We start from the raw sequence: 27,431 nt of genomic DNA, 5'->3' as shown, positions 1-27,431 counted from the left end.
GTAATAAAATCTGAGTTCAATATCCATATATTTGAGCAACAACAAATTGGAATGTTACTTGATGATATTTTTTGAATTGTTTAGGTAAGAGCTAGCTTACAGTATGTTTTTGGTATATCAAAACATTACGAACGATTATTGCACAGAAAAAATGAAATATAACCCACTTTGTGGTAGGTGCCATTTTCTAGGTGGTAATAGTGAATAAAAACAATTAAGATAAATTGAACCTTCATTAATGTATAGATTACAATAGGCCACAAGAAGTTACAATACATGTTCAAACAGGTGTAAAATGCAAATAAAAGTATATACACATATATAATAAATACCAGACATTACAGTTTATCTTCCACTTACAATAATAAAATTTATATTAATATATATACAATATTTTATTAGTTGTCAAAAATTAAATACTTGTTACTTCTAAAATGACCCCTAATACAAATAGTATTCATGGTAAAAACATTCACACCGTATTTTACAGCACATCCAAAATATATGAGTAGTTGCTTTTCCCAAAAGGAAATACATAACTACACAAAAGGCATTCCTTGTGGAGAAATCAAAGTCTTTATTGATCTTTTGTAGGACTTTCCACAATCTGAAAAAAAAATCATCGGAAATTTTTGTAGTTCACTTCGATAAGTTATGCGTAAATTCAATATATTTTTCTGGAAGAACTTTTTAGTAACTTGTTATATTTGATAATTTTGTCTTAGAAAAAATCGTTAACAACTTTATTGTGTACTTATCTGTGGTACGTTTCCAGTAGTTCTTTGGGGGTAGTTCGTAATTGCCTCCCTGTCTTGAAGAAAGTGTCAGAATGGCAACAAACTGATATCAAAGCCTTGTACTTTATCGAATATTTAGAGTCAATCAACAACTTTGACACTGGATTTTTCAAATTTTCTTTGGCATCATGTTATTTGAAAAGAGAACTGCTAAATATAGCTGATTTTCAGTTCTGAAGACGGACGCAGATTTAGTTCATCGAAACGTAATGATAAATACACTATGTTCTTAGTTCTTTTTTTCGATAGGCAAAATTATTAAAAACAATATGTTATTGATACACAACATTTTTCTTTGAGAAAAATATTTTGAATTGAGTCAGTAGCTCATGGGAGTAAACTAGAAATTTCTAATTCTATAAATCATTATACAGTTCTTCGTTAAATTTTTTTTTTCGGATTTTGGAAGATGAAAATTTCCAGAAAGGGTCAATTGAAAAATTCAGTTGCATAGTTATATCACTGCCACCGATAAAAAAACTCTTGAATGAATTCTCAAAAATGGATTGTAGACGAGAAATCAATAGGCAAAAAGATCAACTACGTTTTGTTATTTGGGTATTCTAGTAGTATAATTTACTGAAAATCTATGACGACCCTGGGAATGCTGCGAGAGAGGGTGAGGGAGATCAAAAAATGTTTTTATTGTTTCTGCTATTTCGCAGAAAATATTGGTTCTTTGAAAAAAAAATACGCATATAAATTGTAGCTAACAAATTCTCCTACAATTTTTATTTCCTTATCTCCAAGTGATTGAGTCTTATACTATCCTTAAAATTTTTAATTTCAGAAAAAACTTTGCAACCTCCTGCAACAAAAAGTTCCCCAAAGAAAAGGTTGTAGAGATTTCAATTTTCTTCAATGAAAGAGCTCAGGTGAATACTTTTTTGTGAATTTACTGAAGTTATGCTCAATAAATTCTTCAATAGGCTTTTCAAATCTGTCTATAAATTGGTTCAGTCTCTTCTATCATAATGTCGTAAAAGACAACCCGACAGAGGCCACTTGCTTCGTCGGTTTGTCAGATGAGGGAAGAACAGTGACTTTTTCCTTTCCCCCTCCTGAAAATGGAACGAAAATGAATAAAAATTAGTGAAGGAATAAATTTTATGCTATCAACTTTCTATATATAATTCGTTAACTGAAGTATTATGAAAAATATCAATATTGGAAAGGGCTATTGCGCAAGGTGCTGCTGCAAAACTCAAAAAACAAAGAAAATGTGATTTTGAGTTTGAAACCATTGTCGCTAGGTGGTGGGGCAAAACTCTAGGAAAACATATAAACGGTTGCACTGCATAAAATTTTACGGTATTTGCATGAAAATTCCCTCATAATGCATGTTATGAAATTATTGTTGGTGGAATTGAATAATGCGTTATTTGTACTAGACCGATATTCCACGACAAAGAGTTTTCAATGTTGACCATGTGATATTTGTGAAAAGTAGAGAAGCGTTTGCCCTTTGTCTGAAAAGATTTTCGTTCGTAAACCCCGATTTTTCCAACAAATAATGATAAATTGTGTAATGCGCGCAGATGAAGAGTAGGTCAGTTCGGTTTGTAGATATTGATTGAACTATCAATATTTAAATATTAGTAATTGCGATTATTTTTGTTTTTTGATTATCGTTTTTTAAATTTACTCTGTGGGATTATTCGCTAATTTTGTACACTTGATAAAAGCCGTTATTTGTAATTTTGACCACACACATTTGTAGAGATGAATAATAAAGAATAAGTGGTTTTCTTATTATAAGCACATGACCATTTTCTGATAAATGATACTTTACAATACCTTTTGGATTCACAATTATAAAGAACTAACAGGAGATAATTGCTAATAGGAATAGTATTCTAGGTTTTTCTCTCAGAGTGAAATCGTCCCTGTCAAAGTGTTCTCATCAAACACACAAATTTTTTGATTGGTTCACAGATAATTTTTAGTTTATTAACTTTTTTGGATCTTCATATTTCTGTACATGAATATTATGCTAGTTAATGAAACACCAAATAATTGAATGTTTGTGACTACGATGTCTCAGTCGAAATACCTCAGATGTCACACCCAACTCGTCAAATCCATATCTATTTTTCAGAAATAATTTCAACAAAAAAATTGAAGACACTATGATGTATAATACTCGAGACATTTATGCGTGAACATACTCGAAGTGGCGAGTCTATAATTGTATAAAATATTCTGACTTTTTTGTAGGTGCCCAACATTTCAACTCGAAAAAACCAAAGTGACTTTTTACGGTGGCCTCACTCTTCCTCAATATATTCAATATATAATAATTACATCGAACAATCACAACAAAAATTAACAGCCCTCTCCTCCCACACCCACAGCTCCTTGAGGGAGATCGGCAAACCTCGCACCCCCACTATAGTTCCCGGCGCTGCCGCGACGCATCTATTCTTTCTTCTTTTCAAAATCTTCACCGTAAACGATCTAGGCTTGCACTGGTACATTCCGAACCAGCACTTCTTTGTTAAGCACTCGACCGTTCGAAGATATCTCGGAAAGTAGTCTAGCCCCAAGTCGATCCACTTCACTTCCGATAGGCACTGCCATTCCTGCTTGTAATTTATGCCCCTCTTGTACCTGGAAAAAAACAAATTCGATAAGGGAAAACGCACATAATGTTTATAAAAAGCGGCAAATAATTAGCTAACTGGACTATATATAGTAATTTATAAAACAACGGATAAATTCAATAAAATATTTGACATTGTTACCACCCTTGAAGGGTGTGATACCATTTCTTGAATGGAGATGCACAATTACTGCAGTAGGACAATCCTCTTTGAGCCGTGGATTGGATACATTAAATCTGAATCGCTGTAGATACGTTATTCGAAAAAGTTCTTGATGCCTACATAAATGTTGATAAAAAGTGCGCCGAGAAGAGTGTTGCAGTTCTGGTGTTGTAAAGCAATGCTTTTGGATTTATTTTACGCCAGAGGTTCCAGCTCTACCTTTCAGCATAGTGATATTCAATTTGTTACAGGCAATGCAACTTTAAATTAGTTCGGACTTCCATTGTAAAAAATGATATTTGAAATCTCTGCAGGAAAAAATAAAATTGAAAAGTTCTTTCAGGGATTTCAGATCATATTAGATAGTGGAAGTCCGAACCAATGAAATTCAATATGAAACATTGTCAACCACCTTCAAAAAAATGCAACCTTGTTGCACACACTTTACTTGTGGGAGACTAATAATTTTAGATAAGGTTTCGGAAGTGCCTTTTTCAAAATATTCGCTAAATTTTCAAAAATAGAGTTTTCATCGTCAGTCAAGTCATTATCAGTTTTTAGGTTTACATTCCGTATATTTTTTGTTTTGTTACATAGTTCCGATAATATATGCCACGACTTATACAAATCTAATAGTTACAAATAATAGAAAATAAGGGCATTCGTTTTTTTTAATTGAAATTAAATTTCACAATATTATTATCAAAACACCTCTCCTACCTTTATAAAAAAAACTATAACTTATTATCGTGATGTTCATGATGTGAATATAAGGCGTGCAATGATCTGTTGTCAATCACTTCTGGGGGCACTTTATCGAACGATTCAGAAGGTCATTTACATACCCAAAAACCGAATTCAAAGATAACCTACCTCTGTACTTCCAATCGAAATCTGTTTTCAGTCTCAGTTACTGCCCGAACAATTAATAATAACCCCGGTTCTTATGCCACACTAAATAATTTTAGCTTAGCAAAAATATTTGTCCCAGTAATCTCCCTTTTATATTTCAATGAGATGTTGAACCTGCCATTAAAGTCCAATATTGTATCCTATTAAAAAATTATTTTTTCATTACTGTATCATGTATATTCCTAGTAAAAATTCATTTATTATTATCATTATTATTATCATATTTCTATGGTTGGGCTTTGTTCACGAAATCCCGTTACTTTTGGGCGCACCAGCTTTATCAACCAGTGATCATTCTTCATAACATGAGGTAAGTGTTAATTGGGTCAACAAAAAAAGATTTCTGTCTCAAAGCGGAAAGCCGATATGAACTTGAGATTCGACAGCATTCTAAAAAGGGCCCCAATATTTACAACAACCATCTTGACAGAGCGGTCTGGAAAGAGTATGTGAAGTTCGGACGATTATCCCTTATCCCTCTCCCCGGAACCCCAACACATTCGGGAGGGCGCGCCAGCATTATCAACCAATAATCATTTCCCACACCGTGGGGTAAGTGATCAATGGGTCCGAGAATCATGTACCGTAAGCAAGCGCAGTAAGCCAAGAACGACAGCCTCCTGCATTTGTTCGCCTGAGGTTTCTGCCATAGTTCGACCAGCCGGCATGATCTTGAGATTAAACCAAAGACGCCAATAATCAAAGTGGTCCGGATAAAGTATGTGGAGATCAAAGAGAAAATCTCGATATTCGTCTCGCCAGGAGCTGAAATCTCCACGGCAAATATCGTCTTGCTCTGATGGTCGAGAAGAATCACAGCTGACTTATATTAGCTTGCATGAGCCTAAGAATTTTGGATGAATAGTTTCAATAAATTCAGAACTTCTCGTTCGCCATAACGGATTAAATATTATCCTACGAAGCGTAGGGCAACATCGGTGTTTCGCCAATACCGTAAAAGTGCCGTAGGTGGTCATGAAGCACTCTTAGGGCCACGTTATGTCTATTAATATATGCTGAGACCGCATATGTTGGACATGCTGACGGCATTACGATCTGCGGCAGGCCCTGCACCTTTTGTCAGGAGCCTCTATAATCATCATGCGACTGCGGTAGTTTAAGGTATTGAAGATACCATCCTGACAGGCCCATGCTGAATCCTTCAGTTTCCGACTTCGGCCCTCTCGACCTGCGGAATGTGAAGGCCAGGCGCTTCGATGAGCTGAGGTCTCCAATGTTGTTGAAGAATAGTGACAGAGAGTGGTGATCACCCCGTTTAGCTATTATTATTATTATTATAAATTGCTGCCATTAGATTTGAAACTGATAAAACACCAATTCAATGACTTCCCGGAACTTCGAAGTACACTTTTGAGGGCCATGATGTTCCATCTGAGTGACATTTCATATCAATATTTGATATATCATATTGTGAAACGTTCCTATGAATGATATCTGTTTCAATTCCATATCAATTCCAAAATTAACGGAAAAAAATATTTTCGTGTAATTCAATGTTAAAAGGTAGTTGTTTCGGAAGAACTTTTACATTCAGTGTGAATATGAAAAAACTTCTGTGTGTGCTATTCAAATCTTTATAGTTGTTGTTTTTTTTCCTTCTTTAGAAGTATATCACATATTTTTGTTTATATTTTCATTCATTCTGTTCAGTTTTATATTTTGTCAATATAATTTTAAAAAAATCATATAGCATAACCGCACTCTAGAATGGAAAAAAATTGGCCCATGAGGGGATCGAACCCGCGACCTTCGCGTTATTAGCACGACGCTCTAACCAACTGAGCTAATGGGCCAGTTGTACATAAATGCTCATCAACTTTTCATGAAGAAAAAAGAAGTGATTTAAAAATAGTTCATTCCTTTTTTTATTAAATTTCAGTTATTAAACGAATATTTCCCATCCAAATCTGTTTTTCGTTAAATGTATGAATTAACTGAAAAATATCAATATTACTTGATTACCAAAGATGTATTAAAGTACAAATGTATCCCGAAAAACGTCACACAAGACGGCTACGAATGTACATGTACAAGCAGAAATGAATAGAACCTAAAATGCATAGAATATCCCGGGTGTGATAGTGTGATCACTTAGAACCCTCCCCCCTTATAGAATATTTTGTCATAAACTCTCGACAACTCTTGGTAAATAAATGATGAAGAGATCCAATAAATTTCAGCATTGGATTCAAAGAGGCACTTCCATTTTAAATGTTGTTTACATTTAGGAATGAATTGATTTTGAGTGAAAAATATTTTTCACATTACGGTTCATACACTGAAGTTCTGCGTAGAATATGTGCGACAGATTTCGATTTTTACACCATCTATCAATACGTGTATAAAGTTCAATCAATCTATTTCTTGCGTCGAGAGTTTTTGACAAAACAAAGGCGTATTTGTTAAAACACTAGGTTTCCATGCATCTTTCTTAGTTTATGAGTTCTGTGATTTCTCGCGTCGAAAGTTTTTTTGACGAAACAAAAGTGAATCGGTAAAACAGCAGGGTTTCTAAAGATCTTTGTAAAACTTCATTTCAACTAACAACTACGAGCTATATGTTATATCGGAAGTATATATAAAGAAAATTTGTGACGGTGTGCTTCTAGTGATATGATTGTGGTTGGAGCGATATTTTCATTTATGCACGTACTAAATTCTAAGGTAAGAATTATTTTTTTGTATTTATCTATCTGCCATTCTTAGTGTTCCTGTTGACCGGTTTGGTTTTGCTGCTTTATGACAACCAGGACACTATTCTTTTCTCGAATATATACTTACATGTGTAACTTAGATTTATGCAAAACCAATGCGGAAACTCAAAAGGCCGGATTCTTTGTGGGTGACTTTTTTGCAGTAGGTACTTTGTAGATCTGCAAGTCAGCAAATTATTCTTAAGTGTACCTAGGTAGTGAATAAATATCTGAATAGGTAGTGAATAATGATCTGTAGGACCTTGTTGCTGTGAATACAAAAATTGTATATTTCTGATAATAGGAAATCTTGCAGATCGACAAAAAATATAAATTTTGTCCTCTAGAAGACGCCACATTTTTGAAGTAACATGTTTTTGAAGAAATAGGTATTTTTTTCAATTCAGAACAAGAACTGACGTATAGTTCAGCTGTTCATTTGTTTAAACATATCTGACCCGTCTTACGCTTTCGTACAACCTAGCTACAAGATTTATTTCCAATTTTATCAGAAATATGGAAATTTCCTATAATAACAGGGTGAAAGTCAAGTTTTTTTTTTCGGAAATGTAGTGGCATATAGTGAATTTTTTTGAGCTCGACGATTTCTTTTACAAATATTTTTGATTTATACGAAATTGACGATACGACCTTTGCTGCAAGATGGCGGTGTAAAACTCTTGGAAAACGAACATACCAAAATGACGTTTAATATTGAAAATTCAACAAAATGATAATGGCAAAATTTTGTATGTATATCAAGTTGACGAGACACTTTTCGAAATTTGCAAAACGAATGATTTCACAATCTGCCGCTATTTATTCGCTAATTAGTTGCGGAAGAAAATTTTTTTTCGACCCCTTTTTTTTCAAAATACATGTTTTCTCGCTAACTTGATATCAAGTTAGCGATACCAGTTTTTTATTATAAAGTTTTCCAGAACTTTGACTAGACCATTGGTTTAGTATATTTATTCGCTAATTAGTTGCGGAAAAAAATATTTTTTCGCCCCTTTTAAAAAAAATACATGTTGTCTCGGTAACTTGATATCAAGTTAGTGATACTACTTTTTTATTATAAAGTTCTCCAGAACTTTGACTAGACCATCGGTTTAGTATATTTATTCGCTAATTAGTTGCGGAGAAAAATATTTTTTCGCCTTTTTTTTAAATACATGTCTCGCTAACTTGATATCGTCGCTAATTAGTTGCGGAGAAAAATATTTTTTGGAATACATGGTGTCTCGCTAACTTGACGTCAAGTAGGCGATACGACGTTTTTATTATCAAGTTTTTCAGAACTCTGACTATAACATTGGTTTAATATATTCAGTTGCGTAGGAAAATATTTGATTTACCTTTTGTTTTAAAGAATTCATAGTCTCGCTAATTTGACATCAACTTTTTATTATTGAATTTTTGAGAACTTCAACCAAACTATTTCCTTTTCCTTATTTTGAACACACATTTGAGTTTTCTGCAATTTTGATATTAGTCTAATTGTCGGTCAGATTAGGATACCACAAACTCTCATTCCGGAACAAACCAACAACCTCAGCTCTATACAGAATCTACCTTGAGGCAGGACACGAAGTCTAAAAAGCTCTCGAAATATCACCACGGGTGAGGGGGGATGTAGCGAGATAATCACGTGTATTTACAAATAAAAGTTATTGACAAATTGCCTTATGACCTATACCCTATACTGCCTTAGCCACTTATTAGTTTTGAAGAAAGTATTGATACTTCGTGACCTGAGGACATAAATACTATTGTATGTAATGTAATGTACACTTATATTCTTTGTTTTATGCACTTGAAGATATTTTGAATATTTTTATCAAAAAAATACATGTGATTTTGACTAGTTCACAACATCACCAAGCATCACCTTTGGGGGAGGAGGGGGGTTGAAAAGTTACTAAAAATATCTCTTGATTAATGGACGACCCCGAAGTGCCGAAACAGCTGTCTAATATATTGCTTGATCTATTAAAATTGATCGGTTAATGTTTGGGATCATGGTAGAAAAATAATTGATTTTTGTAGCATGATGCTACATATGTAGCATAGGTATGTATTATCACTTTCTGACTACTTTTTCACCCCAAAATGCTGAAATCACCAAATGTTCAAATATTACTTTCAATTTGTATAACTTATATTCCTTAAAATAATAACACTTTGACAATCATATTTTATCTTCGACAATATCTTTTAAGTTGTGTATATTATATTTCTTAGAATAGTAATACTTTGTCAATGAGATTTCATCTTCCACGATGAAGTACATTTTGATTTGATTGCAATAATTGATAGTTACGTACAGCGCCATCTGTTCACATCCCGATCTTGTGAGTTACAAACAAACATGCATACAAACAATCATACATACATACATACAGGTGAAGCTAATATAAAGCGCGTAAAAAGTATGTGGCCCTTATATCCTCCCGTACATTTTTAGACTTTATTGGTAGTTTATAGGTAAACACCTACCCATGTGGCATAAACCCACTAAGTTTACCTCTAAAATATTTATTTATTTCAGATTTATGTGTAAATACGCATATTATTTCTATTGAACATTTCAAATTTGTATTGGTAAGCACATTGTATTTATGTTTTGAACGCGTTTCAAATATATCCTCGGTAGTATAGTGGTCAGTATCCCCGCCTGTCACGCGGGAGACCGGGGTTCGATTCCCCGCCGTGGAGATTTTTTGTGAAATGGTCTGTGAATTTTTTAATAATGCTCACATTATTCTCCCATAATCTAGCGGGTATAACGGATATTTCCCTACGGATATTATACTTTTCCATGAAGTCACTAAACCAGTTGATTAAACATTTTGCATTTCCATGTATTTCGAATTGCAATATAAAAGTATTAATTTTACAAAAAAAAATATGAATTAAATAAAAAAGGAAATTATGATTTTTTTTCAGGCTGAATTCATTTTATGTTTTAACATATATCTGATCAAAAAATCATAATTTGATTTCGGATATATTAAGTATTTAAAGTAAGGTAGTTGAATTACACCGGGAAAAATGATTGAAATTTACCTCGGAATTTTCATTTCGAACGAAGAAAATTACTTTAGTTTTATTGAAAATATACTCTCTCTATTGAATAATTCACATCCCCGAGCGTAATTTCAGTAGGCAATGTACTTTTCATTGAGAATTAAATATTCATCTAATATATGTGTGAAATCATAAAGTATTATTTCATGTGAAGAGAATTACTAACTGGACGATGGGTATTTCCCCTTAGTGAAATGTAAATTTTCGCCATCTCTTTATCGAATGTAAAATCACGCTTGTATTTGTGAGCGATTATTGTATTGTTCATTCTTGACTACAAAAGCGCATCGGTTTGTCTGACGTGTGCATTAGAATATTTTTGTTGTTGGTGATAATAAGTAAAGAAGGTGAGTACATTTCTTGTAAAATTTCAATAAGTAGTCCAATAAATAGATGAATTCATTGAGTTTTCTCGTTATGCATTATAGAGTGTTTTTTTATTACAAGTATATCCTAACCTCACATCGCGAATTATTTCATACTGTATGGAATAGTACAACATATTTTAACTGATTTTCAAATAATTACAGAACATATATTTGAAAATGTTTGTGATAATTACTGAATGGTATTGAGAAAAAGAGATATACTCGATAGCAGTGGCGTGAATCATCAGTGACGCCGTATGCACGATCCATTTTAAAAATGAATTTCGATGAGGAATAAAGTTTCGTATTGGTGGTTGCAAATATCGGACAATGTTAAATCGTAATTTCATTCACCTAAAAAATATCTGAACGTTTTATTCGTATCTCTCATAATTTTGGATAAATTTGAGGATTTGTGATTCTTATTATTGAACTTGAAAACATTTTTGCGATGGGAGGCAAGTAGGAACACAAAATTGGAGAAATTGAGAAACACTTTAGTACCTTTTTGTTTCTGTTGAAGAGGTGAACAAAACACTTCATCACCACTTCATACCATATCATTATAGCTATACTTGCTATATTTCAGAAAATGTTGGAAAACATTTGGAAAAATCAAATTTTTATTTAAACGGTTGAATATGTATCGAAAATGTTTGAGAAATATTAATATTGAAGTCAAACTAGTAGTAGTTTTTCTCTAGGAATGTGTGTTCGTCAACTTCTGTGTTTTTAGATTTCTAAACCTATTCATTTGATGAAATTTCATTTCTCTTTTAGGATAAATAACAGCAATTGAGGAAAAAAGAAAAAGAAATATTACTTTCATTTCTCTTTCCGAATAATACCACCATGAGCAAGAAAGAAAATGTGTTAATTTGACGAATGGTTTTTTTATTTTCTACTGTTATTTGACTTTTATGAAAGAATTTTGAAAGAAAGAAAGAATTTCAAGAATGTATATGAACTTATTTTGTATATACATATTTTTTTCAATATATCAATGTGTAATATGTCTTGTGCATTCAATTATCTAAATTATGAGGAAAAATGGCCACTTAAGAGTCAAGAGTCAACATCCGATTGAGGTATCTTGTCTTCAAATCTACTCTGAATACGGACCTTCTTACAACGGAATCTCCCAAGGTAATATAACCCGTAAATGAAAAATTACCATGTAAAATTTTATCAGAGTATAGAATTCCACTGTGAAATTATATAAGAGTGTAAAATTCTACAGTAAAATTCTGTCAAGAGTGTAATATTTCGATATAAATTTATATCGCAAATTTACCCTATAAAGTTTTATTTCAACACAAAAGTACAGTCAAAATGAAAAATTACACTGAAAAATTCCACACTTGTCTTCGGGGTAGAATTACAAAATAATATTCCGCATGGAATGTGAGATCACACACGAAAGTAATTTCTCGCTAATATGGGCGGTAATTAAATTGCCACCGGTAACGGTGGAAATTTTTTTACCAGTGTAGAATATTAATTTGTTCAAAATTGAAGGAATATTTTATTCATATATTTATAACAAATAATTGGGTAGCAGAGAATGTATTATAAGGCTACATTTTTTTCTGTAATGATGTCACATCAACAAGTAATATTGAATATGATAATATTGATAATAGACAAGTACCTACCTACCTAAAGACAATAAAAAATAAAAATATGATCTTAACCCTCAAACGCAATTGAAACCTTTCTTCATCATGCGTATTGCCTCGATTGTGAGGCCGCTTGAATTTATTTTGTTGCCCGATAGTTTTTATCTTGAGATAACTAATAAAATACTAGACCAAAATAAATATTAATTCAATATGAATGATGTGGAAAAAAATCATAATGGGCATAAAATGATTGAAGTAACTAATGTTTTCAATTTGAAATTATTGTTATAGTGTCCGTTCCAATTATACCACATTATACAGTCATTTATTAAAAATTGATTTTTACCTTGCTTCGCTCATTTTGAAATGGGCGAAGCAAGGTATTATTAAAAGTTAGACATATGCCATCATCTATGAAAGAAGAAAGATATATAGTGAATTGTTTTGCTATACGAGTATATCGAAGGAATCAGGCAGTGTTTTCGATAAAAGTTCCCCGACTTCGTTCGGATAGCACTGCAAGCAGTGTCATGTAAACAAAAAATGCTAAACACTTTTGCATCAATTTATATAATAATTGCGAATTTGAAACAACTGTTTTTATATTTTTGTGATCAATGACAGCTATAGAGATAAAATCTTCCCCACACGGTTATTGTGCCCATCTCGTCCATCTACCCCCACTCTTGTGAGTGCACCTACACCTACTCATAGGCACTTCAGCAAGATTGACATCTAACCTACTGCGGTCGAAAGCCAGCCTTTAGGTGCTTTTGCTTTCTAATCTAGTACTTGTAGCGGGTTTATGCAATATAAGTAATTACTGTTAGGAATCACACGTTAAAAGGTAAGACCTCGTTAATCCTTAGCTGGCACAAGTTTCGACTTCTGAGGGTTGTCGTTCATAGGGGTGCGACAGCTGGTTAACGGAAAAACAGATTTTGAACAGATTTTTTAAGACTAAGAACCAAGGGTTCAATCATAACAAAGCATTTACGGAAACTCAATTAAAACTAAGATCTATGCCTACTACTTAGAAAGTTGGTAAACATATAATAACTTCGTATAGATAACATCGTCATATTTAAACCAATTTACACAAAACCTCAATAAATTATATACATGAACCTTCCTTCTGAATGACCTCGTCCATTGGGGAAAACTGCATGAAAATTGGTTCGGTATTTTTTGAGTTTATCGCGTTCAGTCAGACACGGCGAGGGATTTTGTTTCATAGTTAGTGATTCTTTTGATGTACGACTGGATGTATCGTATTTCTCCAAAATGTTTTTTCTGATATACTGAAAGTTTATAAAAGTTTTTTACACTAGTGAATTTCCTTTATAGTTATCAAAAATGAAAAATCTGGTGTTTGACTACTTTATTAAGTTATTAATATACATTTTAATGTATATTGAACCGTTATTTTCAACACCTGGACACGTGTTTCAGTCATTTTCATGGTTCCAAACAAGTATACATTTTAATGATGTGGCATGAGTTTGTGAAATTTCTACGAATTTTCAGGACATTAAAAAAATTCAAACAAAAATGACAATACGAAAGATTAAATTAGGAGTATCAGACATTCATTGGAAGTGTTAGGTTTTTTCCCGTAGGTTGAACTGAATAATCAAACTTAACTTTATTTCACTTTAAATACAATAAACACTTCAACTAAAACTTCGACTATTATTTGAATGTCTATCGCGTTACTAGATCGCTCCGTGTACGGCACTGAAACTTTCACTTGACGGTGTCGAAATGCTCGTGGCTAGCGTTTATATATCGTAATCGAATGCCCTAGAAAATTTCGCCAGATTCCATCGAAATCGGTAGCATTATTCTCGCTGCATCTAGAGCGGCAGCGAACATCGTACTTTCGCTCGCTCTTAGCTACGTCACAATTGGTTTATGGCTACCAGTGGCGGCTGGTGTTTTTCTTTAGGGCATGATTTGCAACAGAAAATTATTTCTAGAATGGCTTAATCTAGGAGCATCATTATAAATATCAATGTATTAAATGGACCGAATTGAAATGCATGAGAAATTAGCGTCTGTAATATAATACGAAAGATTGAAATTGTTTTTTGCAGGCATATGAATGTAAAACTAAATTCAAAAAATGCGACCCGACTGGGAGTCAAACCCGGCTCTCCTGTTCTCTAGACTGGCACATTAACCAACTACAATTTTTCTATTTAGTTTATCATTCATGTATGTATGTCTGCATACCACAGGTTTATTATTTCCTATTATATTACAGACACTAATTTCTCTTGTGTTTCAAAAATTGCAATTCCAATCAAAAAATATGTAGATCACTTTTTCAATAACCGTATGCGTATGTGTATGGAGTAACATTCAAAATTCTTAACTGGTTTATTTGAATTATACAGGGTGTTTCCTAACTACTGTACGACACTTCAGAGGGTGATTCGTTAGGTCATTTTAAGAAAAAGTTCTTATGGACATATGTCCGGAGTTGCTACATGGTTGAAATTCACTACAGTTATTTAAACTAATAAGGTGCTTATTTAGTCTTAACTAGATTTAAATTATTGGGTCCAGTGGAATTTCAGTGGGCACCACAGCCAACAATATTGGGAAAAAAAGTACGCCACTGACTTGTAGTTTTTAATTTTTTTAGATTTTCAACTGAAAATACAACTTTTTCGTCGTTTGAGTTTTTTCTTATCTAGCTTCGTTTTCGTCAAAAAAATTTAAGCCACTTTGCATATCATGAACACCTGCTTTGAAGACCAGCTGACAGCAGGGCCGTCGCCATGGGAGGGGATGGGGGGAGCCTCCCCCCTGCTTTGTCGACTTGGGAAAAAGTTGGGAAGTAAAGATAGAAAAAAATTAATAAAAATTAAAAAAAATAAAATGAGAGAAAAGAAAGGGAGAGGTATTAAGGAAAGGAAAAGAACCAGAACAAGGTTGGGATTTCCCAACATGCATAACTTAGAGATCCTATACTTTGAAATCCTGAGTTGATTGAAAACTTCAAAAAAGTTTAATTTCTCCCAAGTAAGAGTATAGTTGAACAGTTCACTAATTTTGAAGTGACAATTTTACAAAATTCCCAACCTATTCGACTTGGAAAAGTTGGAAATTTCGGGCCGTGAAGATAGAAAAAATAATAGTAGAAAACAATAAGCACAATATTATTTAAGTGTTGTTTCCTTTCATTTGTATTGAATATTCCTATACATAGTGAATATGGTGGAAGACCAAGGACCTTGGTCCAAAGTAGAATAATTCTCATTATTATTTTTATAATTATCAAAATTAATTTTTGTTTGTGCATACCCTAACAGGCATAAGCATTCAGCCAATCCTTGGATAGCTAAGTAAGAAAATTAATATATTATAGTAGTAACTAATCCCTCGGCTTTCATTTTTTCAAAAGTTGGGAAATTTTGCTGGTGGGGTTGGGAAAATTTGGATTCCCTCCCCCCTGGATTTTCTTTTCGCTACGGCCCTGGCTGAGTGTGATAGTGTTGTCATATCAGTGAAAGTCAGAGTTGTCAATTAGCAGTGTTCCATCATGAATAATTTTACTAAGGCTGAAATTGCTGACATGAACTTAATTTATGGATTAGCAAATGGAAATGCGGCGGAAGCACCGAGAATTTACCAAGATATCTTAACAAAGTAATTCCATGTGCTAAAACATTTAGAACGCTACATGCTAGATTATGTGAAAGTGGGAGTTGCAGGTGGTGGAAGAGCAGAAACTGTAATGACGCCTTAACTAGAAGAAGCTATAATTGATGCCATCGAAAAAGATTCTTCAAATAGTACCAGGAAGATTGCACTGCAGCTGGAAGTCAGCCTAAAAACCATATAGACAATTCTAAAAAGAAACGTGTACCCATATCAAATACAGCGGGTCTAAGCTCTACTCCTTCGAGATTTTTACTCAAGATTAATGTTCCGCTGGTGGTTGATTCATACGATGGCACACAATAATAATTTTTTACCAATTATTTTATTTACGGACGAAGCAAATTTTTCACGATATGAACTTTCACAATTACCATTGTTGGGCCGACGAAAATCCCCATGTTATTAGAGAAAGTCAGTTCCAGCTGAATGTTTGGATAGGGATGATTGATGACTATGATTTGTGGCCTAAAAATGTGTTAATTAAGGAATTTGTGTTTTTTCCGTGACGACTCTGAATGTGTTATTTCTCGTGAGGTGTTTCATGATCACTGCTAACTCAGCAAATCTTGTGATATTTCATCTTAACATTCGTAGTATTAGACAAAAAATTGACAAACTCGACTTTCTATTGCAATCACTCGAGTATCCTGACGTGGTCTGTTCAACAAAGACCTGGTGCAGTGATCATGAAATTAATTCAGTAAATTTCGATTCTTATATTCTCACTGATTATTTTTGTAGAAACGACAAAGATGGTGGTGGAGTTGCCATATTCGTTAAATCTTATCACAACTACAAAATATCTCTCTTGAATATTGATAAAGTCCAAGATAGCTTCGAATATGCTGCTACTGAAATAACTGCTTACAATTCTAAATTTCTCATCAGCTGTCATTATAGACCTCCGTCTACTGACAGTACAATGTTCCTAACAAAAATGGATAAATTTTCAGATTTATTTCTTGGAAACAAATATCAATCAATTGCATTTATCTCTGGTGACTTCAATTTCATCTTTAACTAAATTCCAATGACAGAAACGCAAAGTACCTTCGCAATCTTCTCGCTTCATATGGATTAAATCAACGTATTTTTGACTACACAAGAATACAGGGAAGCAGTATGTCAACAGTCGATAATATTTTCTCATCCACCACTAGCCAAATTCCCCCTATTTTCATTCATCCTGATTTTGCTGACCATGCACTCCAAATTATTAAACCTTCATTTGAATCTTGCTCTATTGATGAGCCACATTACACTCTCAAACGAACGTTCAATGACCAAAACATTTATTATTTCAAAACCTTACTGTCGTGTGAATTTTGGGACTTCGTATATCTCAATAACATCGAGTTTGACACTAAATTTTCCAAATTCTACTCCTTATTCCTCAATCTATTTGACAACGCATTTCCGCCTGTTTTACGAAAAATCAGCAACACCCACCTTCCTAAAGGCAAACCCTGGATCACCAAGGAAATCATCAATGAAGGTATACTTCTTCGTGATGTTTTCAATCTGAACAGAACTCAATGTGATGAAATCGTTAATGAGCAATACAAAATGATGTTGAAGAATCATAGAAAAAAAATTGACCATTCAAAAAAGAGTATTTCAGTAACAAATTTCTTGTAGCTGATAACAAATCCAAAGTTGCCTGGAGTATAATTAAACAGAATACAACATCCAATAATATGAGCAATTGTTTTCCGAATTATTTTGAAACTGATGATGGAACTCGGGTTCATGGTGGTACTGTTATTCCTCAAGTCTTTAATGATTACTTCATTGACTCTGTAAATTCTCTAATCAATGATTCTGAGCCTGCTGGCGAACATCATCACGATATAAAAACAAACTCTTTTTTCCTCATCCTTTAGACGAAACTGAATTTATCATCAAGTCCATATTGTCTAAGAACTCTAGTGGCATTGATGAATTACCAGGCAGAGTATTGTTGAATGTTGCTGAACTAATCATTGAACCACTTACATACCTACTTAATTTCTCTTTCCTTGAAGGTTCATTTCCCTCGTGTCTTAAACATGCTATTGTAGTTCCTGTTCACAAGAAAAATGATAAGCACTCAATCTCCAACCACAGAGACATTGCATTGCTGTCTTCATTTTCAAAAATTTTCGAAAAATCCCATCTCAACAGACTTGTATCCTTTTGTAAAAAGTATAACCTACTCGTAAAGAGCCACCCAAGATGTTACTCTTTTTCTGGTCAATCATGTTTTATCCAAATTTAAAAATGGCGAAAAATCGATCAGTATTCTATTTGATTTGTCACGTGCATTTGATACCATGAACCATCAACTTCTCCTCGATAAACTTTAAGATACTTAAAGTTCGCGGCCTAAGTCTAAAATGGATTGAGACTTACCTGACTGGCAGATCACAATCTGTTAAGGTTAGGCTCAAATTTGGAATATACCATTTTGAAAATCGTAACATCTCAACAGGTGTTCCCCAAGGTAGTGTCCTGGGTCCTACCCTCTTTCTCTTATTCGTAACGACATCTCTAATATTAATCAACAACATTGTACTGTACAGTTTGCTGATGACACGCCCTTCTCATTGAGTTCTTCTTGTGAAGGGTTATCTGACCAGGCTGATATTGCAGTTGCTAATATGCTTAATTATTGCTCCAGAAACAGCCTCGTACTAAATAGCAATAAATCTAATACCATTGTTTTCTTGCTAAGTGAAATGGACTGCAGGTAAGAGCTAATACTAAATCTATTGTACAGAAAAAATCAGTCAAATTCCTAGGGTTGAACATTGACTCCCAATTATCCTGGAATGATCATATTGACTCGATTTCTATTAAATTATCCAAGCATTGTGTCGTTATTTGGAATCGCAGAAATTCTGTCCACATTAATATTTCATTAAGCTCCTACTATGCCTATGTTTACTCAAGTCTAAATTATTGCGGTAACTGCAGTAAATTGAATGATCTGTTGATTGCTCAAAAAAAGATACTAAGAACCATGTGTTTTAAAAATATGGTGAATCTTGTAAGCAGTTATTTACTGAGTTACAAATTTTAACTGTGATATCCATGTATATCTTAAATTATGTCACTTACATTAAAAATCATTACCATGAGTTTCAGCAAAGGGATACTATTCGCATAGCTGCTGGTTATACTCTCAGGCAAAATTATGATCTGATAGTTCCTGTACACAAATTAACATTTGTATCAAACGGACCTCATGTTATGTCTATAAAAATATTTAATAAACTTCCAACATTCATTAAGAAAATTTCAAATCCCATGAATTTCAAAAATAGCGTTAAAATATTTTCTACAAAAATGCCTTTTTGATGAATATTTTCAAACTGATCTGGCTGCTTGACAGCACGATTGTTTGCTTGTTTACTATTCTACTGTTCACCTATACTATGTTTTTTTAAATTTTAAAATTTAAAATTAAATTTTAAATTCAACTCCAACCTTTACTGTGTATGTGACGGTTGTTTTCATGCTCGTAAAAAAGTCTCAGGAAAAATAAAGTATTGTATTTTATCTAATTGGCCCTAATAGTCCTACACGGACTGCTTGCGAGATCGTTTACCCATTTTGTTAGAAGAAGTGCCGGTACCTGTAAGAAGCAACATATGGTTTATGCACGAGGGGGCTCCAGCTCATTTTAGTGTTCTTGCTCGTCAGCATCTTGACATGACCTACTCTAATGGCTGGATTTAACGTGCAGGACCTCAAAATTGGCCAGCTCGCACTCCTGATATGAATCCTATACATTTCTATTTGAGGAGCCATCTGAAGGTTCTTGTTTATAAGACTCTTGTATTAGATGTGAATGACTTGAGAAATCGAATAATTGACAATTGCCATGTCATAAGGAATACTCCAGGTATTTTTGAACGTGTCAGACAACCAAGGACAAATCAATTGCAGCAGTGTATTTTATCAGATGGTGAACATTACGCTCTTTTACTTTCACGTCAAAATTCACTTTTGCTTTTCATTCAATGTTGTCCACGGTTAGTTTTTAGAAGTGATTTTTTTCCCGAAAACGAAGCTTGATATGAAGAAAAGTTGTATTTTTAGTTGCTTAATTCAAAAAAATCAAAACTACAAAAAAGTCAGTGGCGTTCTTTTTTTTTTGGCTGCCCACTGAGTAAGGATTCAATTATATTTTATAAATACCTTTTTTTAAAGTTCAGCGCTCTGAATCTCAGAAACGAAACAACTCCGGACATATGTTTATAGGAACTTTTTTTTTGAAACGACCAAACGAATCACCCTGTGAAATTTCGTAGCGTACTCAATTTTGTAATTTTCATCTATCTGGGTCATACCTACTCACTATTGGAGTTCGTAACAAATGGGTCAAAAAGTTCAAGGAAAAATGATCGATGTCGGACACTAGGAACCGACAAAATATCAATCATTCTGTCGTAGGGTAGCGGCTCCAAAAAATCCGACAGACAGCACGATGACGGGTAAATTTTCTCTTATCATCCAGCCGCTTGGAAAACTCTCGCTTCAATATTGAACGTCCTTTGTTTCATATTTTCCCGCTTTACGACACAGAAAGTAGTCGGAGCTTCGCGCTATAGTTATTTCTCATTCAGATTTTTTTTCTACAGGCTGTTTCGGAGTATATAGATTTTGGAGGACAGTGGCCATTTTTTATTTGGTGTGGATTACCTTTGAACATTTTCAGCGTTTATTACAGTGCATAATCATTGCAAAAAATTCTCAGATGCTTCAAGAGCGGTGCATGTACGAAATTTAAGTTGGATTTGAATCGTCAATATAGGGGGTGAGACTTACCGAGAACTGCGTCGATTTATTTATTTTAAACTAGTACTATGTTGCTTTATCGCTGATGTTCCAATATTTTGACAGATTCAGAATCAACGAACTTAGGCGTGCACAGCGTTATAGAACAGTGCTTCCATAAAATTGTTCTACAGCGCCATCTGGTGGCGAGTTACAGGAGGTGATTCCTCATCGAAAAAAAGATAGGATCTTTCATATGAAGAAATTTCATTGGAGCATCCCTTGTTAAGATACAGCCCCTTAAAGGGGGTACATAAAATTTGTATACGTTTTTTCACAAGCACTAAAAAAGTTACAAAAGTTACGTTTTGTACTACCAAAAAGACACTTAGCCAGAAATTCATTTGGTTTACCACATGGTTGTAATTTAATTGGGCCTCATTTTCTACCTCCTCGATTAAATGGTGAGGCATACGTTCAATTTTTAAGAGAAGTGCATCCAGTTTTTTATGCATGATGGGGCTTCCGCCCAATTTAGTCAAGTAGCACGTCAGCATTTAACTGAAACATATGCAAATCAGCGGATAGGTCGAGGAGGACCACAGAACTGGCCCGCTCGATCCCCGGATCTCAATCTTCTCGATTTCTCTATTTGGGGCCATTTACAGCATTTGGCTCATCGGACTCCTGTTCGCGATGTAGAGGACTTAAGAAACCGCATCATCGATGCGTGCAGGGTAATCAGAGAGACTCCAGGAATATTTAAGCGAATACGTGGCTCAATGCGCCGACGTCTAGACGCACGCGTAATGTCTGAAGGTAGACATATTGAACATTTACCATGATTTCTACATGTTGTGTGTTTTGTTATTAATAAATTAGTTTTGTTCATTACCCTTTAATCGTTCAATTCAGGTACTAACTACTAAATAACAATAAATCCAGTTCGCATTTATGACGATGTATCTCTGTAGTTGTTCGTAAAATAATTTCTTGCTGCGAACTGGTTTATTTTGGAAAAAAAAACCCAGGAGACATGTTTTGCTTAGAATGAAACAGGCTATCGGAAATAAATTTTTAAATGGTAAACAAATAATAAGACGAAAAGTTACATTGGAAATAAATTTTAGGGATTGCGTTTTCCACCCCATACAACCATGGGGTGAACCAAATAAATTACTGGCTAAGTGTCTTTTTTGTGGTACAAAACGTCAGGTTAATTTCAATATTGCAACTCTTTCAGTGCTTGTGAAAAAAATTGTTATACAAATTTTATGTACCCCCTTTAAGGGGCTGTACCTTAACAAGGGATGCTCCAATGAAGTTTCTTTATATGAAAGATCCTATCGTTTTTTCGATGAGGAATCACCTCCTCAAATGTTTTATACTTATTCATTTACACCCTGTATATTAGATGAATATCATTTTCTTTAGTGAAATCAAAATTTTATTAAACATTTTTGGGGCAACTTCTGTTGGGAGAAAATAAATACACTATACTATAATTCCAAAATAGTAGGCACTAAATTCTCAGAAATTACTGACGTTTTTGTCTCAATCTGTCTCTTCCAGTGGCGTACGGAAATTATACTGAACAGATGAGGCAAAATGATAATGAAATATATGCAATCACAACCTTGACAACAATGTTTTCACTAGTAATACCACTAGAGGTCAAATTATTTCCGGCAATTTTTTTAAGCTCATGAATATATTGAAAATTTTGCAGACGAGGGAATTTTTCTAAAAATATTTATGAGCGAGAAAAAATTTCCGCATATTAATTTGACCTCGCATGGTATTCAATTTATAGTTACTTGACCTTACTTCAAGGGTAGAAAAATATAATTTTGGAGGTTTTTCGGGAAGCTGCATAGACAGATTCACAGCGCGTCATAGCTTTGGCATCAATTATATAGGCCTTCAAATTGGTAATTTCTACTCATTGTAGTTGCACGGGAATACCATTTCAAAATAGAAAATAGTATATTCTTCAATTTTACATAGGTTTTGAGTAACTACAAGTGGTAGAAACTTGTTTTCATTTTGCGTTTTATTAATGTGGGTTACGCGCGCTTTAAAGGTATGGAATTCATAACCAGCGCGCTTTAAAGGTATGGAATTCATAACCAGCGTCAGCAAGCATTAATCATAGGAGGCTGTGATCATTATATTTTGACAGTTTGGTCAAAAAAATTTCCAGTATAGTTCGCTGTTAGGTATCCCACGAGAAAACAATTTTCACTAAAATACCTCCTTTGCCATGATGATTTGTCAAAATAACGTATTTTTATTGGTTCAAAATTATAGGTGTGTAATTTTCCACAAAATGAGACCAGTTAGCATTAAAAACAATTTTGACCAGTACCTAGGAAGCTTGGCGAATTTAGTGTAGTAGTTTATTTTAAGTATTGGATGGTACAAGATTTCAAGGCCGGAAAATTACGTGAAAAGGTATAAATTTTAGTGCTTTTTGTCGATGAAGATCATAGTGTCAGGTCACCGACAAGACACCACCAACTATTTTTCTCATATTGAAATGGGGTCTTGTCATAACTCAGCTGTCTATCTTATACTGGCTAAAATTATCCCAACTGGTGGATAAGCAGGTGTAATCGCTTAGGGTCAATTCACACAGAAATAACTGTGGAGACGTGGAGCCGACTTATGTTTTTTTCACAATTTCTCAACAAGTGATAAGATTCACATTAAAGCGAGTGCCATTTTGCTTCTATGTAAGATACAAGTCCGCTTGACGTCCGTTCTGTATGTATCGGTGTTTATAGTGGCCCGCTAAATCACCTGATATGAAGGACTCGAATTTTTTGTGGGGATACCTGAAACTTCAATTCTAGAACTCATGTATAGAATGACGAAATATTCCATAGGAAGTGAATGCTGAACAGTCGCGTTGAACTGGCGTGAGTTTAAAAATTGTTATTGAAATTGCCATAATCGTTCGTTTCCAGATTCTTAGATCGAAAATAGAACTGCCTATTATCCAGGAACGGCTGATATGAATTATGAAATTAGACCAGTGATGAATAGATAATTCAAAAACCTATGATACTGAATCCTATTTTTATTAAAAATAATTTGGTTGCTCCCTCTTGGCGACCAGTGATGCAAACACTATTGTCGACTTCTTCATTGAAAAGTACTGAAAACGATAGCTTTTTAGGTAAATTGTACCCGACTTTGATAACTAGTACCGTTAAAAAGTTGAGAGGGGGGGGTTTTTTACGTTCGCACCTGTTTCAAAACGACACGTCGTTAATTCTATGCCTGTTTATCGAACGTTTTCAAATGTTCTGTCAACCATCTCTCCAGCTAAAACTCCGTCGGATAGTCAACATCCTCATTTATCGCGACAGGACCTCATCTTCAAGAAGACTGTACATCGGATACATCGTAGCTTCATTTTTAACCCTTCCTAAATAATCAGCATCATTTTTCTACATACCTTTTGTGGCTAAAACCTCCCATCGTCAGCCCGACGTGATTTTTGATCATCCACGCCGGTCCATCCTCGATCGTTTCGCTAAAGTCCTGATCGACGTAGAAGTCCAAAACTTCTTTGGTAGTCCTTTTGCGGTTATCGCTGGATGTCACTGTCTTTGCCGGCTCGTCAATGCTCATGTATCTTGGATTGTAGGCAGCCCCCAGCGTTTCTTCTAATACCATTATGGGCAATTCCTGGCAGTATACCTGAGGGGATTGATTTTAATTAGTTCGATTCGGATGAGGATTCGAAGTAACCCCCTTGTGTGAGAGGTACTTTCAGAAGGATTAATTTATTGGGGATTATGTGTAACCTTAGATGACTTCAGGAAAACTATGAAAGGAATTACCTGTTTTGTGATGTAATTTTTCAATTGATTTCATTGTTGTTTTTCAACTTTGATCCCGATCGATTGCATACATAATTTTTCTGTTTGAAGTATATCTACCTGTATGAAGTTGACATTTACTCTCTGGCAGACAAAATCTCAGTGGCGTTACAAAACAAGGTTTTAATGTAAATTCCGTATACTAGCTGATGTTAACTACCGTCAGTATACTATGAAATTATAAAATAGTACTTTTCACTCTATTATGGCATAGAAGTCAAGGGAGATTAAATTTTTATTTGGACGTGAAGCCGTATGTATCTCACAGTAAAAAATAATAAAATATTTGCTGGTTGTTTGATTGAAAACGCTCAAAAATAATAAAGTTTGAGTTGAAAAATGGGAATTCATCTGAGAACATTTTTTGATCGAGTGATATTCGTGAAAATTATTTCCTGATCCTGAATACATCGATATAAGATATCAATTCTCGAGTAAAATTAATTTTATTACCAGAATAACGGAAAATTTCAGCAAGAACATCTGTTTTGAAGTATAATATTAAAATAAATGGACAGACTACGTAAATGACTAGACTCGTATTTGTCAATACTAGGCAATCCACTTGACGCGGCTAGATCCACCACCAATACGTCGCGTATTCTTTTAGATTTCATTGAAATACATGATAATTTTTCCATTAGAATCGATAATATCTTGTTATACAAATAACTTGAGATTTCTGGATGTCATATATACATTGTTGGTATTTAAAGAGGAGTTTGAATTGGAGGAATGTAGTCTTACTTTCGTGAGGTTATGTGAATTAGTGTGAAGTGCGGCAATCATAATCATATTATTAAAGTACTCCTGTGAATGTCTGTAGAAAGACTTATCTTTCAGTTTTATTCTTCAATCACATTGTATTCTTCAGTCATCATTTTATCAGCTTGAAGGAAATTGGAAAGTAGTATAAAACCGTCTATACAAGCTGTGGCAAATCATAATACAATTACAAAATTTTGTTTGAGCACTGAGCATTTTGCATTTATGTTGAGCATTTATTACTTTACTATTGAGAAACAGAATATAGATTTCTGACATTTTTACATCTGTATAAAATTCTCCAGTTTTAATATTAATTTTCTCAGATTTTGGAAAGTGAATAATCCCAGAAAAGATCAATAAAAACTCTGATTCCTCTTTGACACAAATAACTTTATTTCAGAAGTATATGTTATATACTCGAATAGACTACGAAACAACATATATCTTGTGAAAACATAAATATGGAACAGTCACTAATGAAAAATTGAATGAAAAAATAATAAACAACAGAAAAACATAATATATAAAAACTTTATTATGAGATTTTTAGTGAAAATATCACAATAAAGTATTTTATGAAGACTTTAGTTATGGATTTTCATCAAGTATCAGCCAATTCCATCATATATAATATATGAATTTTCATTTAGAATAAAAGGAAGTGTCAAGTTACAAAAGTTTCAAAAACGAGTAATTAATTATATTTCTCATTTTATAGTAATGTAGCAGTAGTAATACATAAATTTTGCTGGTGTTTTTTAAGTTTGTTTCCTTGTTCATATAATGTTCTCCATTACTAATGAACTAATATACTTCTTCCAATATTGTTTTGGTCGTATTCACTTCTCTATATAATTTTTTTTTTCGGATTTTCTAAAAACTCTCCTTGGTTTCGTCTGTTAACAAGTTTGGTTGATTTGCAAGAATTATACTCTCGTCTACATACTATCTTGTGGTGAGGTTTGCGACTATTAAGAGGCTTACAAGTTTCTTCGAAATAGCCATACAGAAAAATATACTTTAATCTCAGAGTGTACACAATGGTGAAGGCCGGGTCAAATATTGTTTGAATGTTATTTGAGGAGGTACTCGAGTAATTTTTGACATTTTCATTTTCTAAACGAAATGAGTCAAATATGAAGGGAAAGTTACTACATTTGCCCAGAACTTGTTACTGGTTTGAATTCAATTCAGATAGAGACGACCTACCTAACTTGTCAGTAACCAGTTTTTATTACAAAATCTGGAGTATGTTTCAAAAAAAATATATGAATTGAATGAAAATTTACCTACGCTGGATAATTGTTTAGGAACTAGTTCTGTTCTCTTGTGAGGAAACTGGTAGATCAGGATAGATTGAATCTATACTGGGTGTCTGAACTCTCAGGAATAATAAGCAACTACAAAACTGATCATCAGTTCCGAATGAACCAGTTGCAGGGATACCAAAATCCATAAAACGGGATCAAAATTGGAAATTAGACAGAAAAAAAAAGGCTACTGAAAAAATCCATCTCGACAAATTTATAGGAAACCCGTGAAAAACCATTGGCTACTAACTAGATATTGTCGATTTAGAGCACATCTTAATTACGAAGTTCCTATATGCAGACAATGGAATAAAGAAACAGACAATTCGTCATGTATTATGATTATATGAGGCTATAAGGATCAATAAATGAACTATAGTAATTAGTAGATATAAGAAACATATTTTTTGCAATGTGTGTCATCAAGAGATGGGAGAAAAACGCAATGTATGTAGTTTTTTGTAGAGATTTGAAAGAAATATACAAGTCAGGCGGCTCCGAAGTAGTGAAAAAGAATTTGTGTCCCCTTCCATAAATCCGCAAGAAACTTAGCAAAGAGTTTTGTGTAAAAATATACCGAGGATAATTTTACGTCTCTGATTGAAATAATCAACATCTATTTATACAAAAATCGTCCTTCGATTTCGAAAAACATTGAATTTTCATTTTGAAATTCATTCATGGATTTGAGAAAACAGACAGAGATCAAATTCTTATTCAGAATTCAATTGAGAAAGTTATTCCAAGTATTCCGAGTTCTAG

General features: G+C 33.7%; 1 protein-coding gene, 1 long non-coding RNA gene and 2 other non-coding genes across 8 annotated transcripts in view; 2 read left to right on the top strand and 2 right to left on the bottom strand.

Annotated features, from left to right (window-relative positions):
* Positions 1-219: 219 nt before the first annotated feature.
* The window catches only part of LOC111517878 (trunk), a 28,623-nt gene continuing 1,411 nt past the window's right edge, over positions 220-27,431 (bottom strand). For 2 of the 3 annotated variants that reach the window (XM_074183158.1, XM_023174159.2), the window contains exons 2-3: positions 24,165-24,409; positions 220-3,407 (exon numbers count right to left, since the gene is read on the bottom strand). In XM_074183158.1, coding sequence (XP_074039259.1) covers positions 3,098-3,407; positions 24,165-24,385 — 531 coding nt within the window. In that variant the 5' untranslated portion in view covers positions 24,386-24,409 and the 3' untranslated portion in view covers positions 220-3,097. Of the gene's footprint in view, positions 3,408-24,164; positions 24,410-24,552; positions 24,707-27,431 lie in introns of those variants that run through there. The other variant, XM_023174160.2, reaches the window with a different exon arrangement.
* TRNAI-AAU (transfer RNA isoleucine (anticodon AAU)) lies at positions 6,215-6,288 on the bottom strand. Its single transcript has one exon. It is a non-coding gene; the product is annotated as a tRNA-Ile (tRNA).
* LOC141485747 (uncharacterized) overlaps positions 6,874-27,431 on the top strand; it is a 726,844-nt gene continuing 706,286 nt past the window's right edge. Inside the window, exon 1 of one of the 3 annotated variants that reach the window (XR_012467407.1) lies at positions 6,874-7,159. This is a non-coding gene — a long non-coding RNA (uncharacterized lncRNA). The remainder of the gene's footprint in view (positions 7,160-27,431) is intronic. The other 2 variants (XR_012467408.1, XR_012467409.1) reach the window with 2 other exon arrangements.
* Positions 9,835-9,906, top strand: TRNAD-GUC (transfer RNA aspartic acid (anticodon GUC)). The gene has a single exon. It is a non-coding gene; the product is annotated as a tRNA-Asp (tRNA).

Source organism: Leptinotarsa decemlineata, unplaced genomic scaffold (genome assembly GCF_025532065.1).
Source record: "Leptinotarsa decemlineata unplaced genomic scaffold, Ldec_3_MD MMD2_tig00026330_RagTag_RagTag, whole genome shotgun sequence".
In the NCBI taxonomy this organism is placed as follows: Eukaryota; Metazoa; Arthropoda; class Insecta; order Coleoptera; family Chrysomelidae; genus Leptinotarsa; species Leptinotarsa decemlineata.
This window is presented reverse-complemented; position numbering and strand designations above follow the sequence as displayed.